Source organism: Pogona vitticeps, chromosome 6 (genome assembly GCF_051106095.1).
Source record: "Pogona vitticeps strain Pit_001003342236 chromosome 6, PviZW2.1, whole genome shotgun sequence".
Lineage (NCBI taxonomy): Eukaryota > Metazoa > Chordata > Lepidosauria > Squamata > Agamidae > Pogona > Pogona vitticeps.
The window spans coordinates 101,191,812-101,207,804 of NC_135788.1; the positions used below are offsets into that span (position 1 = coordinate 101,191,812).

General features: G+C 43.1%; 1 protein-coding gene across 2 annotated transcripts; it reads right to left on the minus strand.

Moving 5' to 3' along the window:
* Positions 1–1,433: 1,433 nt before the first annotated feature.
* LOC110079183 (uncharacterized) lies at positions 1,434–15,307 on the minus strand. Of its 2 annotated transcripts, none has more exons than XM_020794056.3 (6): positions 12,348–15,307; positions 11,834–11,913; positions 4,715–4,786; positions 4,532–4,583; positions 4,019–4,055; positions 1,434–3,536 (listed from the first exon to the last, which is right to left on the minus strand). In XM_020794056.3, exons 1-5 carry the CDS (start codon positions 13,101–13,103, stop codon positions 4,044–4,046), a joined length of 972 nt encoding a protein of 323 aa, XP_020649715.3. In that variant the 5' UTR covers positions 13,104–15,307; the 3' UTR covers positions 1,434–3,536; positions 4,019–4,043. The 2 variants fall into 2 exon arrangements, with proteins under 2 accessions (XP_020649715.3, XP_020649714.3); XM_020794055.3 differs by having other exon boundaries at positions 11,834–11,916.
* Positions 15,308–15,993: the final 686 nt, after the last annotated feature.

Sequence of the window (15,993 nt, forward strand, 5' to 3'; positions counted from 1 at the left end):
ACACACACACACATATGCTGGCTTCATTCTGAACCATAGAAGCCCTCCTGCAAATAGTCCTCCAACCCTAATAACAAAGGTCATTTTTGCTCACTCTGCTGCAGTTACTAAAGTGGTATCCACCCAATCCCCAATGAGTCCACAAGATCATATGAAAAAGATGAGAAAAATTGTTAGCAATCAAAGCCGACCAGTTCTGGAATTGCTGCAGTAATCCCTTCCTTTGTCTAAAGACATCACCTAAGAGCCAACACACCTATCTGTTTGAACTAGCATAACCAAAAAGGGGAATGAGTTTGCCTCCTTTGGAAACAAGCTCAGGCTATGTTATTGACCGTTTATATTTGCCTTTTCCATCAGCAATCTTTTATTCTTTCATCAGCAGTGAAGTGTCCCACTTTTTGACTGTTCGCGTTGCCACCACTAAGGGAAAGAAGCTGCCCTTCCTCGTCTCCTTTATCTCCTCCTGGAAAGAAGAGAGGCTGTGAATGCCCTATGCTCCTTTAACTTTGTTGAGTGAAGCAGCATAATGCTGTCACTGGAAAGGACATGGGTTTGGTATAGAGTAGAAAGTAATACTTTGAGTAGACCCACTGAAATCAATGGGATTTCAGTTAAATATGTCTAACCTGGGCCAGCTGTACTGTTAGGCAAAGTGTAACAACAGTCGCCTGAAATGGCAAATTTTGTGGAGTTAGGGAACAAGTCACAAATAGTTATATATGGTGTATAATTCAAAGCCCTGTCTGTGTTAAAACTAATGTGCCCTTCTCCAGTACAGAAGGGAGCAGGGGCTCATAGTTAGTATTGAGGTAAAATTAGACTGACTCATCCGGTCAGCTTCTGTACATGGAATGAAGTGATGCCTTCCCCCCCCCCCCTTCACATCAGGAGAAATGCCTTGACCGACTCAAATGCCATTGAATCAATTACTATTCTGAGCTCAACCTATTTTTTACCATGGATTGTTTGTTTGTTTGTTTGTTTGGTCTAAGAGGGCAGCAATTATTACTTTTGCATTATTCCTCCCCACTCTTTCAAGGAGTGAATGAGTGCCAACTCACCCAGAAATTTAAAAAACTACAAAATTCAGACCTGGCCCTATCATTCAACAGAATGAAGTAGTCACCTTAAGCAGCAGGTGCTGGGAAGTAACCATCAAGGGGCTTTGTGTCCAGTAGCCTGTGTTGTACTTCCAATACTCGCTGCTCTCCTTGGTTGTGGCAGAGGATGATGTCTCATGGCTAGCACTGGAGAAAAAACTCCAGTCCAGTCAGCTTTTGTGAATTGAGGCACCAGCTTATTCCTTGCACCTCAGGTAAAAAAATGTCTTCAGATGGATTTGGTCAAATTATTGCAAATTATTATTCCCTGCCCAGCCTTCCTTATTGTCCATTTGATCATGCCTTAATCAAAGCTTTAGAGAAAGCTGAAGCCATGTCAGAAGACTTCATTTTATTATTATTATTCTCCATTAAAACAAGACAAAGCAATGGCTATAAATTAAGAATTTAAAAAAGCTGCTAGAAAGGAGTGTCCAACACAGAATGGATGGGTGGGATGGGATTATTTTGAGTTGAGCTAAATTGCCAAAAGATGAGGTTATAAAACCCAAAAAGGCAATGCTTTGTATCTTTCCTCAACCTTCATTCAGGTTGGGGAGGAGCAATTATCCATGATCTATTTGTATTTCCACCTCCTCTACACAACAGTGACAGCAATCCAGTTTTCGGTTAGAGCTGACCATATGATTTAGTGAGTTCTGTGTACCTGCAACAGGAGACTAGCAGAAAGCTCATCCTCCTTAATGACACTGCCCAGAATTCATTATGGCAGCCCGACAGATAGGAAGACAGGCCTTCTGAAATTTCACCAGAGGTGGCAGGACATGCCAGGAGAAGCAAAGGCGCAGGATGGAGAAACATAAGGTCATTCAGATGTTGTTGTGCTGCAGTTCCCATCCCGTCAGCTTAACCAGGAAGTGGAGGATGATGGGACTTGCAATCCGAAAAACTTGGAGGGTCATACATTCCACACCCGTCTCACTGTCCTAAACAAGTATAAGGCTTTTGGGTTTGTAGCATAGGGTATTGAGGCTGAAAGCATTGCTCCAGTAGCTGGGTTAGTTGTGGTGATGTATCAGAAACAGACTGTGGTGATGTTGCTCTATATGGGCATGATGATCTCTGACAGATAGTTTATCATTGTCATAAAAGTCATAATTGCCATAGTGGGGATTCTTTGGGAGAAATGACTGCAGACATGCCGGCATGTATAAGTCCTGCAGTGTAGCTTAAAAGCTGTTTCATACAGGCGTGCTTATCCCTTGATAACTGCAGTTATTAAGGGCCAACACCCATGTATGAATGAATGAGCCGTTATGAATGAAACGTGACAGAATGAGATTTCCTAGAGGGTCAAATACAAATGCTTTCAATTTCATGATTCAACAGCAAGCCAGTAAGAGATGCAAAGTCGCATGAGATGAATAATCTCCTAGCTTGACTCCTCTGCGTGTTGTTGGACTGTAACACCGAACATCCCCAACTAGCATAGCCACTGATTGGGGATGATGGGAACTACACCATTTAAAGGAATCTTTTATGTACTGCTTTTCAGTTAAAGGATCCCAGAGTAGCTGTAGAACAACAATACTGTGGAGTCCAAGGCTGTGAAAGCATGAAAGATTTGAGCAGAGAAAGACCTATTAGGCAGGAACAAGCCTGAAATGTGATTGGGCTTTTGCTGATTCGAAGGCTGGGGAAAGCTGGAGCAAAGAGGTGTTAGGTGATGCCAAGGGCACTCAAGTCGTGGGAGTTGCTGTTAAGTCAGACTCAAGTCACATCAGTGACTCAACTTGGTCTTTCCCTCCTATGACTAAGATTCGATTCACAACGTAGAATCCACTCACTCCCTCTCCCCCCCCCGGGAAAGGAGTTTGTAATAGGGACTTGGGGCTTGATGCCAAAGACTTGGACTCAGACTTGGTGCTCAGACCCTAAGAGTTGCCAACCAGGTGATGCTTCAAGTATCTTTCACCCTGAGGTGGACTAGCTTACTAAAATGCCAGTTTTCCTCTTTACTCAGCAAGAAATGATCTCCCTGCTGGCTTTGAGAATCAGAGAGTTTTCTGATCCTCCCTGTGAAATCGCTTTTCATAATTAAAAACCTACTAGTGGCTGAAATCAAGTGGCAAAAAAGCAAATCAGGTGGGAGAAGAGCTGCTATACCCTTTCCATTCCTTAGCATGTGTTCACTTGAAACCATCTCTAGTCCCAGCTGTTTTCCTAACCTGAGCACTTCCACCACCACCACCCTCAAGCAAGGGGAAGAATCTCATTCTTGGGGGGGGGCATTCGTGAGAGGAAAAGGAAGAGGGGGGGTACCTGTTGGTAGAAAGAATCATGGAATTGATTATCAGATGTAGTGTGACCCTTTACAAGTCAAGGTTACTTAACCCATCCACCCACCCACTCTTGGCCTCTCCATCAGGGGTGCTTCAGTGCTCATGCTGCTCAAAAAGGGTAGCAAATGTCCTGAAAGAAAAGAAGAAGAATCAGATGCCCAATGTTGATTCCTTTCTATTTAATTCTTATTTCTGTAATTATGGCTTTTGTTAAAATAGTTTGTGAATTTCCTGGTTCACTGGTACCCTATCCTTTCTCTTGAGGGATCCAGCTGGTGCACAAGGTATTCCCAGGCTATCTCCCTTAAAACATGTGCATGTTCTAGATATGCTTGTCTTGAGAAATCTTCCTATTATTTCTAATTCACAGGTAGGAAAAATTGGGAGGTAAGAGATTATAATTGATCCTACTTCCTGCAGCAAACTCCTCCTGACTGATACAAGACATGAACTGAACACTCAAGACCATCCTTTAAGTCTTTCAGTATTTCTCCTGGATCTGGCTAGCCTTCCTCCAGAAACTGCAACACGAGAACTGGGAAGGAGCAGCCAGGCTCTGATTTTTTCCAAAACTAGATACTAAATTTTATAGGGATGGGGAAAGTTACTTACTGAAATAAGGCTCCTGATAGTTCATCTACAATGCTCCCTGCAGATGATAAAACAGAAATAAAATTGCTATATTTAATGTATGTGCTTTTGACTCACCCTCGGCTAATATCTCCCCATTCTAAAATGCTTTACGAAGACACTTTGCTTTGCTTATTGCTAATTTGGATACACTACTCCTTAAGAAGAGCACAGGATGGCAAAAACAGATTTTTTTCTTCTGTTTTATGAGTTTAACACCTGGAGTAGAGAGATGGTGACTCACCCAAGGCACAACATGAACTTAATGGTTTGGCAGGAATTTGGACCCAGGTTGGTCCTCCTTGTCTACCATCATCACCACAATTAAAGTATAACATTGAGTCCCCTTAAACCAAGTGTGTGCAGTGCATAAGCCTCCCAAGGTTACTTAATCCAAGGCAGCATGTCTGACAGTGCTAGGAGGTGTCGTCCGACAAGACCTGGTGGAAGGTACTGCCCATCCCTGCCTTGAACCATGACGGTAAACCAACTCACCTGGTGTACAGGCTGTCTCACAGACAGGGCAAATGTAACAGAAATGACAATACTGCAAGAGAAGAAAAGAAAAACAGGGGGGGTTTAAAAGGAGTTATTGCTAGGGCATTGTTGGTGTTTAAGATTCATGAAACAAGATTATCAAGTTTGTGTAGACAAAAGGAGGGATCTTGTAACACCCACCTGACAGCTTGCACAGTGATCACTGGTGTCTCCTTCTTTACAGGGGCACTTGGTTTCACATTCCTCGCAATGCTGGTGAGAAAGCAAAAAAATGTCAAGACAGTTTAGCTGGGGGGGGATGGGAGGAGAAGAAATTATTTCCCCTCACTCAAGTGTTTCTCACTAAAAAAACCCAACAGCATGATGAGAACATATAAAGCGGCTTATCCTAAGTCAGATGGTTGGCCCATCTACCTCAGTTTGGTGCTTGCTCAGCTTGGTGGCCTCTAGAAGAGCTGATGGACTTGTAATCCAACACATTTGAAAGGCAGTAGGTTTAGAGAAGGCTGGTCTACACTGAGTGATGGTGGTTCTTCAGAAATGAGATGGCCCCATTCCACCAGCCCTTCTAAAAATGCAAAGGACTGGAACTTGAGACCCTGTGCATGTGAAGTAGGTGCTAATGCACTAAGTTATCACCTTTTCCAGACATAAGACCATCCCTTCATACCTAAACTTGGTATTTCTTTAAGTATACACAAGTAATATTTCTTTGTTTGTTTTCATTTCTATACCATCCCATTAGTGTTGCCACTCTCTGGGCAGTTCACAGCATAAAATAAAATCATGCACAAAACTACAGCCAGGTCAATAATCCACAGGTATTAATAGACTTCCCTGATTCTGAATTAATTCTTCTGATATCCTTGATCTCCAGCATTTTCCTTTTTTTTACCTTACCACCAGAAGATAGTGTGCTTTTCTACAGCTTTGCTCTGATTTTTTCCAGCGCACAATCATGTTAAAGAGTGCTGATCATGCACTTTGTGGTTGAGTGTCGTTTGATGACATTTTCTTTTGGGCATGTTTCTGCTGGTCACTCTCCACCTTTCCACTCTTTACTTCCACTCCTGCTTAGCTTTCTTGGTATATCAGCTGTTCCTGTGTTCTGCTTCTTCATTTTTATTTTTATTTTTTACTTTTCAATGTTCTCACTTTTACACCATACCAGGAAAGTGAAAGCTAAAATCATGATTAAAATTAGAAAGCATAGGGGGAACATGCAGATTTGAGAACAGTAGGTGGGTAAAACAAGAAGGGAAGGGGGCAGACAGCAAAATAGGTGGGGAGAGGGTGGAGAAGACAGGCAAAAATAGAAGACAATTTGTGTTGAGAATGAGAACTAAAGAATCAAATTGGGATGTGCATAGATAGTGCATCAAATGTTCTCCCCCTGTGTGGATGCAAATACTGGAATGATCTTGTCAAACCAATAACTAAAAGTATCAGAACAATGTAGAGTAATGGTTCCCAACTTGGGTCCTCAGATGTACTTGGACAAACTCCTAGAAGCCTTCACCACTAGCTTCTAATGTAACAAGAGAGGGTTCAGATACTTTGCCTTCACAGCAGTCCTTCACCAGCCTTCTCATCCACCTTAGTCTGTTCTCAGGATGGTTGATTCTAGTAGAATCATAGAATAGTGAAGCTGGAAGGAGCCTATAAGACCATCAAGTCCAATCCCCTGCTCAATGCAGGAATACAAATCAAAGGATATCTGCAAGGTGGTTGTCTACGTTTCTCTTGAATGCCTCCAGTGTTGGAGCACTCTCCACCTCCCAAAATAATTGGTTCCACTGTCTTACTGCTCTAACAGGAAGTTTTTCCTGATATTGAATCAAAACATGGCTTCCTGTAACTTGAGCCCATTGTTGCGTGTCCTGCACTCTGGGATGATTGAGAACAGATCCTGCCCACCTCCTATGTATGACAGCCTTTCAAGTACTTAAAAAGTGTTATCATATCATATCACCCCTCTGTCTTCTTTTCTCAAGACTAAAAATGCCCAATTCTTTCAGTGTTTCCTCACAGGGCTTGGTTTCCAGCTCCCCTGATCATCCTTGTTGCCTTTTCTGAACTTAATTGTTCCAATTTGTCAGCATCCTTCTTAAAGTGTGGTGTCCAAAACTGGACACAGTGCTCAAGGTGAGGCCTAACCACTGCTGAATAGAAGGGAGACTAGCACCTCGTGGGAATTGGAAACTATACTTCTGTTAATGCAGCCTAAAATAGCATTTGCCTTTTTCGTAGCCACATCACTCTGTTGGCTCATATTCAGCTTGTGATCTACAACAATTCCAATACTTGCAGTATTGCTAAAACAGGTATCTCCCATCTTGTAACTGTGTGTTTGTGTTTTTTTTTTCCTGAGGGGAAAAAATACAAATGCACTTTGCACTTTTCCCTCTTGAATTTCATTCTGTTGTTTTCAGCCCAATGCTCCAGCCTATCAAGATCATTTTGAATTTTGTTTCTGTCTTCCAGGGTATTAGCTTGTCCACTCAATCTTGTGTAATTCGCAAATTTGACAAGCATTCCCTGCACTCCCTCATGAAAATCATTAATAAAAATGTTGAAGAGCACCAGACCCAGGACTGAGACTTGGGGTACCCCACTTGTTACCTCCTCCCAGTTGGAGAAGGAGCCATTAATCATCACCGTCTGAGTAGGATTCAATAGCCAATTGTATATCCACCTGACACTTGAACTGTCTAACCCACACCTAGTTATCTTGCTAATAAGGATATCCTGGGACACTTTGTCAAAAGCTTTCCTGAAGGCAAAATTTATTATGTCTATGGCATTCCTTCTATCAGGGAGGTTACCCAATCAAAAATGAGATCAGATTAGTCTGGCAGGATTAATTCTTGACAAATCTGTGTTGGCTTCTAGTTATTACCACATTGTTTTCTAGGTACTTGCATAGTGACTGTTTTATAATTTGTTCCACAATTTTCCCCGGGATTGACATCAAGCTGACTGGCCTGTAGTTCCCAGTTTCCTCCTTTTTGCCCTTTTTTGACGATAGCCCTCCCCCAATCATCTGGCACCTCACCCATTTCCCATGATTTCAAGAAAATAATGGACAGCAGCTCTGAGAGTTCTTCAGCTAATTCCATCAGTACTCTTGGATGCAATTCATCTGGCCCTGGAGAGTTGAACTCATTCAAGGTGGTAAGGTATCAGGCTCCTTAGAGGGACAAAGGACTGGAGATGAGTGAAAATTGCACTCCTGCAGTCTTTCTCCACCCGTTGTCATAGGTTGTTAATACTCATTAACAGTGGTTTTTCTGGTTTGTGGTCCTGATCTTTCTGGGGGCACATGAAGATATCCTTCTTGTGGGGATAAAGTATCTTCTGAAGAAATATCCAGACAAGACTCCCTTACTTCAGAAGATACCTAATCCTCACTTGAATGTTGTAAGGATAAAGTACAAAAGAGGAGAGCCATATAAGCTGCCTTGACTTCATTATAGTAAAGGTGGGATATAAATATAAGAAACAAATAAGTTATGTCTACTTTGCCATTACATACTCTGTCATCAGAAGTGGAATTAAAGCAAGTTGAGGCCTTAAGGCCAAATGACATATGACTGGGGCTCTGTAGGCATCCTTCACTCTCAAGAGACTATGGTAACGTGCTCTGAAACAGTGTCAAACAGGTCTTGAAACACTGTCTAGGGTGGCTGAGAAGGCCAATTCGAGAGTGAAAATCCCTTCCACACTGAAGACAAATACAACCTGTCCCCTATCCAGATCCCTGATTTTGCTCATTTGTCTCTTTGCCTCAGCCTGCTGAACTAGTGCCTCTTCAAATTGGGAGAGGTCATGCTCCACTGCCTGCCTCCAGGCTGAATGCTCAGATGTCAAGGTTTCCCATCTGTTGAGGTCTATTCCTAAGGCCTTCAGATCCCGCTTGCAGATATTCTTGTATGGCAGCTATGGTCTCCCTCTGAGGTGCTTTCCCTGCACTAATTCTCCAACAATCAACCATTCTCACGACATGCCCAAGCCAATGTAGATGTTGCTGTTTCAGTAATGTATACATGCTAAAATTTCCAGCTCGTTCTAGGACGACTCTGTTTGGAACTTTGTCCTGCCAGGTGATACCAAAAATGTGTCAGAGCCAACGCATGTGGAACATGTTCAACAACCTCTCCTGCCATGCACAAAGGGTCCAGGACTCACTGCAGTAGAGGAGTGCACTCAGGACACAGGCTCTATAGACCTGGATCTTGGTATATGCTGTCAACTTTTTATTATGGCATACTCTCTTCGTTAGTCCAGAGAACATGATAGCTGCTTTGCCAATGTGTTTATCCAGCCCAACATCTAGAGAGAGGGTGTCAGAGATCACTGAGCCAAGGTAAACAAAACCATGAACAACCTCTAATTCTTGTGTACAGATGGTAATAGAGGGAGGTGAATCCACGCCCTGGCCCATGACTTGTGTTTTCTTCAGACTGATTGTTAGTCCAAAATCTTGGCAAACCTTACTAAAACAATTAAGTTGTTGGAGGTCTTCAGCAGAATGGGCAACAACAGCTGCATCATTGGTGAAGAGGAGGTCCCACATCCATTTCAGCTAGACTTTGGTCTTCGCTCTCAACCTAGAGAGATTAAAGAGCTTTCCATCTTATCTAGTCCATAGACAGACACCTTCTGTTGCAGTTCCAAAAGCATGCTTCAGCATGACAGAAAAAAAGATCCCATACAGAGTTGGTGCAAGGACACAGCCCTTTTTCACTCCACTTCAGATGTCAAAAGGATCTGATGTTGAGCCAACGAAAGCTACAGTGCCTTTCATTTCCTCACGAAAGGACCTGATGATGTTAAAGAGTCGAGGTGGGCATCCAATATTGGGAAGTACTTTAAAAAGGCTGTCCCTGCTAACCAAATCAAAGCCCTTTGTAAGATCTATGAAGGCCACAAAGAGCGGCTGTTGTTGTTCCCTACATTTCTCCTGCAACTATCTGAGGGGAAAAACCACATCAATGGTGCATCTGTTAGCTTAAAATCCACACTGTGATTCTGGATAAACTCTGTCTGCAGGCCCTCTTCAGCACAACATGGGCAAGCAGCTTCCCTACAGTGCTGAGAAGAGAGATGCCACGGTAGTTATTGCAGTCGCCCCTGTTTCCTTTGTTCTTGTACAATGTGACGATGTTTGCATCCATCATGTTCTGTGGTACTCCACCTTCCCTCCAGCAAAGACAAAAGATTTCATCCAGCTCAGTGGTGATGGTCTCTTTACAGCACTTCAGGACTTCAACAGGGATGCTAACAATGTCCAGGATCACTCTACCACCACCACCAAATTCCAGCCTCCGTTTCTCCTACTAACCCTAATCTGAACCAATGTATTTCCATCTAACCTGCTTTTAAGTGAAAATAGAAGTATTGGGAGATCATCTCACTTCACTCGCTGGAGTAACTCAGCCCATAGAGAACACATAGGTTAGGGAGAGAGAGTGAAGGGCATGCAGGCAGAATGAGGAATAACAGAGCACAAATGCAGATTTAAGCCAGAATGTTCAGAGTGAATCTTCTCAACTGAGTTCAGTAAGACCAAATCAAGCAAGCTCTCCTCAAAGCCATAACTGCCAAGGATAAGAGGGACACCATAATTAAGCCCCAACTGCTTTAGTTGAGAGATAGAGACACAGGCACAGAATCATCTGTTGAGATTCTGACATGAAAATGTATTAAATATTAATGTTGTATAGTTAAATATAAAATGGCTGATTCTACCTGAGTCACTGTACTGATTATATTCAGGTGTGGGTATCAAGGATTAAGACTTAATGTTGTACAGCTGTGTACATGATGAAACTGTGAAAATGAAGTAATGTATTTTCTGATTGGTCACAGAATTGCACATAAGTCATCTGTAAAATGAAAGTCTTTATCTCCTGTAAGTCAGATCACTTTTTTTCTATGCTGCGTGTTGCTTCATGTTATGTTATGCTGCCAGAGGAATGTCTATTTATGTATATACAGTGGCGCCTCAACTTACTAACTTAATTGGTTCCAGAACTCCGGTTGTAACTCGAAATGGTCGTACGTTGAAGCACCATTTCCCATAGGAATGCATTGAAATGCAATTAATCTGTTTCGGTTGAAGAAAAAAAATCACACACACCACCAAAAAACCAAAAACACTGTAAGACCCATTGGAAACGCGAAAAATCCGTTCTGGCCAAAGGAAAAAAAGAAAAGAAAAGCAAAGGAACCGTGCAAGACCCATCGGGAAGGCAAAAAAAGCAAAGCAGAAAGCAAGCAAACCGTGCAAGACCCATTGGAAATGCAAAAAAAAAGCAAAGCAGAAAGCAAGCAAACCGTGCAAGACCATTGGAAATGGGGGGGGGGACCCAAAAGCAAACAAACCTCCCAAGACCCACTGGAAATGGGAAAAAAAACCCAAAAGCAAACAACCAACCCCAAGACCTATCGGAAATGGGGGGGGGGGACTCAAAAAAACAAGACCTATTACAGCATAGAAACATAATCATAAACATCGAAACCCGTCCCCAAAACACACTGCAAAACCCACCCAGAACAGTTTTTAAAAAGCAGAAAACAGCACCTTACCTTACCAGGCAGCCTGAAGCCTCCTCCAATCGCACTCACTCTAACCATTGGGGCGAAAGAGCTACAAAGAAGCAGGCTCTTCGCCTACCAATGGTTAGCACATTTGAATTCCCCGCCTTTTTTCCCTGCCTTTTTTTGGTTGTAAAATCAAAGCAAAATTTTGTGGTCGGAGCTGGTTGTAACTGGAAATGGTCGTAAGTCGGGATATTCGTAAGTTGGGATATTTGTAAGTCGAGGCACCACTGTATGTAAATAGACTAAGTTGTTGGTTTTACTCTCTCAGTGTCATAGTGTCATAAGTATCTCTGCTAACCAATGTCTCCTTACTCTTCTGATGTTATGAGAATACACATTATAATCAAAATTCTCAACATCATCTTTTCTGCTTTAAGGATCCAGACAAAAGGAAGTGTCTCGAAGATGTGCTATATAAGACTGTCAGAGCAGCTACGTAGCAGTGTTTTGATTAATGCTGCTAGGTGTTCATCAAAAGAACAGAACATAGTAACGGCCCTGCCTTGGAGAGGGCAGAAAAGGCATTGTGCTGTGGATTAATCTGTGGCAGAAACTGAACAAGAGCGGATAAAGACATGAAGCATGCATCGGCTCTAGGAAGAGGCCCTCACTTTTAACAATAAGCTGCTCTGCCAATCAAACTGCATAGCACAGAGCTGAGCAGGTATGCATACAAAAGCATTCCCTCATTACCTTGCAGAAGGCACAATAGTGGCAAAGAGAGCCTGCCTCGTATTTGTCATCCTCATCGTCGTCTTCATCCTCATCCTCTTCTTCTTCAAGGGGAAAGAGAGAAACAGATATGGCTGCCTGTATCATTCTGGGGATTTTTGGTTGGGGGAGGGGAGAGGTCCAGACCACAGCTAAAATCCAAGGGAACATGGGGACCTCATGGGATGCTGCTGAAGACAGGAGAGCTGGACCTCTGAGTTTATTAAAGAGGGGAATAATGAGTAATGAATTTGGAGATAAACAGGAGGCCATCCTAGTTGGGGAAAAAGAGAATAGTTCTGGAGCCAGGGGATGCGGTTCAGCGTGGGGAACACTGCCAAAAAGATCTATAATTTCTGCATCCACTCGGGCATTCAAGAGGGTGGAGAAGGCTAGAAGCCAGGATGTCTGATTTGTCCTGACTCATCAGTTTCTCCCAATAGAAATATAGTTCCATCACATCTCTGCCATCCTGCAAAAACTGAGTTTCTCTCACCTTTATGTCCTTCATGGTGTGTCCTCCTAGCTTCTTCATGATCCTGCTCATCTTCCTCTTCTTCTTCAGAAGAAGCCTCATCAGACTCTTCTTCATCACCATAGTGATGGTGGTGGTGTTGATGGTGATGATGCTCTCCGTCTTCCTCGTCATCATCGTCATCGTCATCATCTTCATCATGGTGATGATGGCCACCATGGTGATGGTGCCCATGGGCCTCATCTTCATCATGGTGATGATGGTGGTGATGACCTGTGTGTTGTTCTTCATCCTCATCCTCTTCCTCCTCTCTGTAGTAGTGGTGACCATGATGCCCATGATGAGGGTGTTCATTTTCCTCACTGTCATCATCTTCATCTTCATCATCATGGTAGTGATGCTGATGATCACCATGATGTTCATGATGGTGGTGATGCTCATCCTCTTCATCATGGTGGTGTTGATCATGATGTCCATGATGGTGCTTCTGAGGTTCATCATCGTCATTATCATTATGATGATGATGTCCACCATGATGGTCATCATGGTGGTGGTGATGCTTGCCATGATCATCATCACCACCATGATCATGTTGTTCACTCTCATGATGGTCACCGTTGTGGTGATGATGGTGCCCTTCTTGGTGCTGTCCTGCTTCATGATGGTGAGAGGGATAGTGATGATGGTCATCATTGCCATCCCCAGTATCTGTGTGCTGATCATGATGCCCATGGTGGTGGTGCTCCTTGTGATCATGGTGTTCATCCTCATGGTCATGGTGGCTTATATCATCATGATGGTGGTGGTGTTCATGGTGGTAGTGCTGCTCTTGTCCATGTGCAATTGGGAGCTGGAACGAGCAAAGCAGAACCAATAGGAGACCCAACATCCAGGCCTTCCGGGAACCCATGGCAGATGGAGGGAATTACACAGCTTCTACACAGTCTGTAAAAAGTCCCAAAAGAAAGCAACCAGGAAAAGCAGGCATCAGACAAGGAGAACTGCAGGGCAGAAATACCGTTTCCAGATCTGTTTTTTTGTGAGCGACGTTTACAGCTGGCCCAGATTAGCCCTTCAACCTTCAGCCAATGACTGCTTGACCCAGCCTCCAAGACAGATGAAACAGACAAGCCATGGGGCGCTGCCATGCCCTTATATGAGGTGGCTGGGCTGGAGCGGTTGGAGAGGCACAAAGAGAGCTAAGCTGCTTGCCATAGCGGCACGCTATTATTAGCTGTTAGGAGCAACTGTGCCTTCTCTCCATGTGTGCGGGGCAGGCAGAGTTTCAGAGGAGAGAGAAATCTGAGCTAGGATTCCTGGGCTCTCTGGGAGAAGGGCCTATTGCCTTGAGCTAGGGAAACAGGAAACTCAGAGTCCTGGTTTCTTTGGTGCCTAGGTGCTCCCTGAATGAAGACAAAGGTTGATATTCAGATATTACCAAACAGTTAAGAGAAAGGAGGGAAAGAGGGACAGAAATTGCTCATTTTGAGTACAAATGGCAATTTATTGGTCGAGTTCAATTCCCCACTGTGTCTCCTGGGAGAAGAGCCAGCCTTTGTAGCCTTGGGCAAACTGCAGAGACCCAGAGTGGCCCAGACGAAGGGGAAGGGTAAACCACACCTAAAGTACACTTACATATATGAGAAAACCCTGGAAAAAGGAGTTATCATCATGCATTGCTTGTAGACATACATCAAGATCCCTTCCGCTTGACCTTTAGGAAACGTGTGAAATCTGAACTCTTTAAGGAAGCCTTTAGGAATGTTCTTCCCCCTATGTCATCCTTGCTAAACCACGTGGCTGTACAGTATTTGAATTTTTGTCTGCTGTTGCCTTTGACGATTTTTTTGTTGGCCACTATGATTAGGGTGTTTTGTGTCTGTGGGTGGGTAGGCCTTCTCATTTGTTGTTAACTGCCCAGAGTAGAGGTTTACCCACTACATGGGTGGGATGTAAACGTAATTCATAAATAATTAATAAAGACATAAGATGAATTTGACTTGATGTCATGTAATCATCATCATTAATAGCAATTACAGTCTGCTGCACTTCAACGTGAGGAAGTGAGTGGCTTTAATTATGGCAGCACTGAAATAAATTAACATACAGTATGTTTCCATGGCCAATATCTTTTTTTTTCTTTTTCAAGAGAAACAATAATGCTGGTGGTGGAACTGGAGTTGGGCGGAGGCACACAGCCTTTGTGTTTTGCTGCCTTTATAGAGCTAGTAAAATTTATGAATAAGAGCTGGAGATGCAGTGTAGGATATTGGGCTGGCAGCTGGAAAATCCAGGCTCTGCTCCCCATTTAGCCATAAAACACACTGAATGACCTTGTGCCAGTCACTATCTTTCAGCTGACCAACCTCACAGGGTGGTTGTATAGGTAAATAGTGGGGGAAGGGAGAGCAGAGCCATTTATACTTACCTTGAATTCATTGGAGGAACAGCAGAATACAAATGCAACTCGTAAATAAAGATGGTATTTATGAGTTTGGGGAAGGGAAGCATGAAGGGTCTCAAAGAAACCAAGGGGTCAGGAACTAAGCTGGTGAACTAGGATTTAGAACTAAGAGGCAGAATGAGGCTTAAGGGACCCATATTTCCTGCAGTGTCAGGAATGTGCTGAATGGACCCGACTGGCTGAAACCAAATCCACAGAGGAATCTGAGATCTATAAATATCTGGACTGTGATGCAAGGGCCTAAATGATTTCTGCTAATGTCTTGCTCTTCCAATGACAGTGCAGGACCTCTCAGAGCTCAGAAAAGTTATTTTTGGACTACAACTCCCAGAATCCTCAAGTGCTGGTGTATTAAATTGGTTGTGTGTCCTGAGAAACTGAGAGACACCACAAAGATAAACCAAACTGCAGTCAGCAAAGGTGAAGCTGCAGTCCTTCACCCTCGCTTGGGAATAAGTCTCGTTGAGTTCAAGGGACTTTATATCTAATTTCATATCAAAGCTTGCATCTGAGTGATAATTCCCATGTACAAGACATAGCTAGTTTGCCAGCCTTGTTACATGTTAAAAGTAACTTTGTTTTCCAGTTTCTCAAAAGTTAGAATTATAATTACTTCTGATTCCTTTTAGGAACAAGCCACTACTAGCCAGGGGTACAAAACACATTCTCTCTTTGTCCACCTCTTTCGGACTTTAACATCCAAAATAGAGCAAGAGCTAAGGTTTCAACAATATTCCACCATTCGTCAAGCCCCATCCTGTCATTATAAACGGTACTTTCTAAAGTTACATTTATACTATAAAAGAGGTGAAGTGGTACCTTGTTAAGTTAGAGTGACAATGTGCGTGTTCTGTGCCATCAAGTCAGAACCAACTTATAGCAGTCCTAATAGGGCTTTCAAGGCAAGTGAGATGTTTTAAGGAGTAGTTTTACCAGTTCCACTTCCCTAGTGAGTTTCCATGGTCAAATGGAGATTTGAACCCCACTCTCCAGAGTCCTAGTCTGTCACTCTGTCCACTACACCACACTGGGAATACAGTTGCAATAGCAAAAATCATATTGCCAATGTATGCTCAAGCAAGAAAAATTGCTTGGCAGCAAACTGCGCTGGTTGTGTTCTTGGAAGCATGCTGATCACATAGCTGGTAGCGATTTGCTACCACAATTTATATCATTTCCTTGAATTCATTTAGCATGATTCTG

Bases quoted from the DNA above. Each gene is read 5' to 3' on its own strand.
- LOC110079183 (XM_020794055.3), bottom strand. From the start codon at position 13,103: ATGACCATGAGGATGAACACCATGATCACAAGGAGCACCACCACCATG. The intron at 11,917-12,347 runs GTGAGAGAAACT...TTCCCCTTGAAG, and splicing joins ACACCATGAAGGACATAAAG to AAGAAGAGGATGAGGATGAA. The intron at 4,584-4,714 runs GTGGGTGTTACA...CTTCTCTTGCAG, and splicing joins ATCACTGTGCAAGCTGTCAG to TATTGTCATTTCTGTTACAT.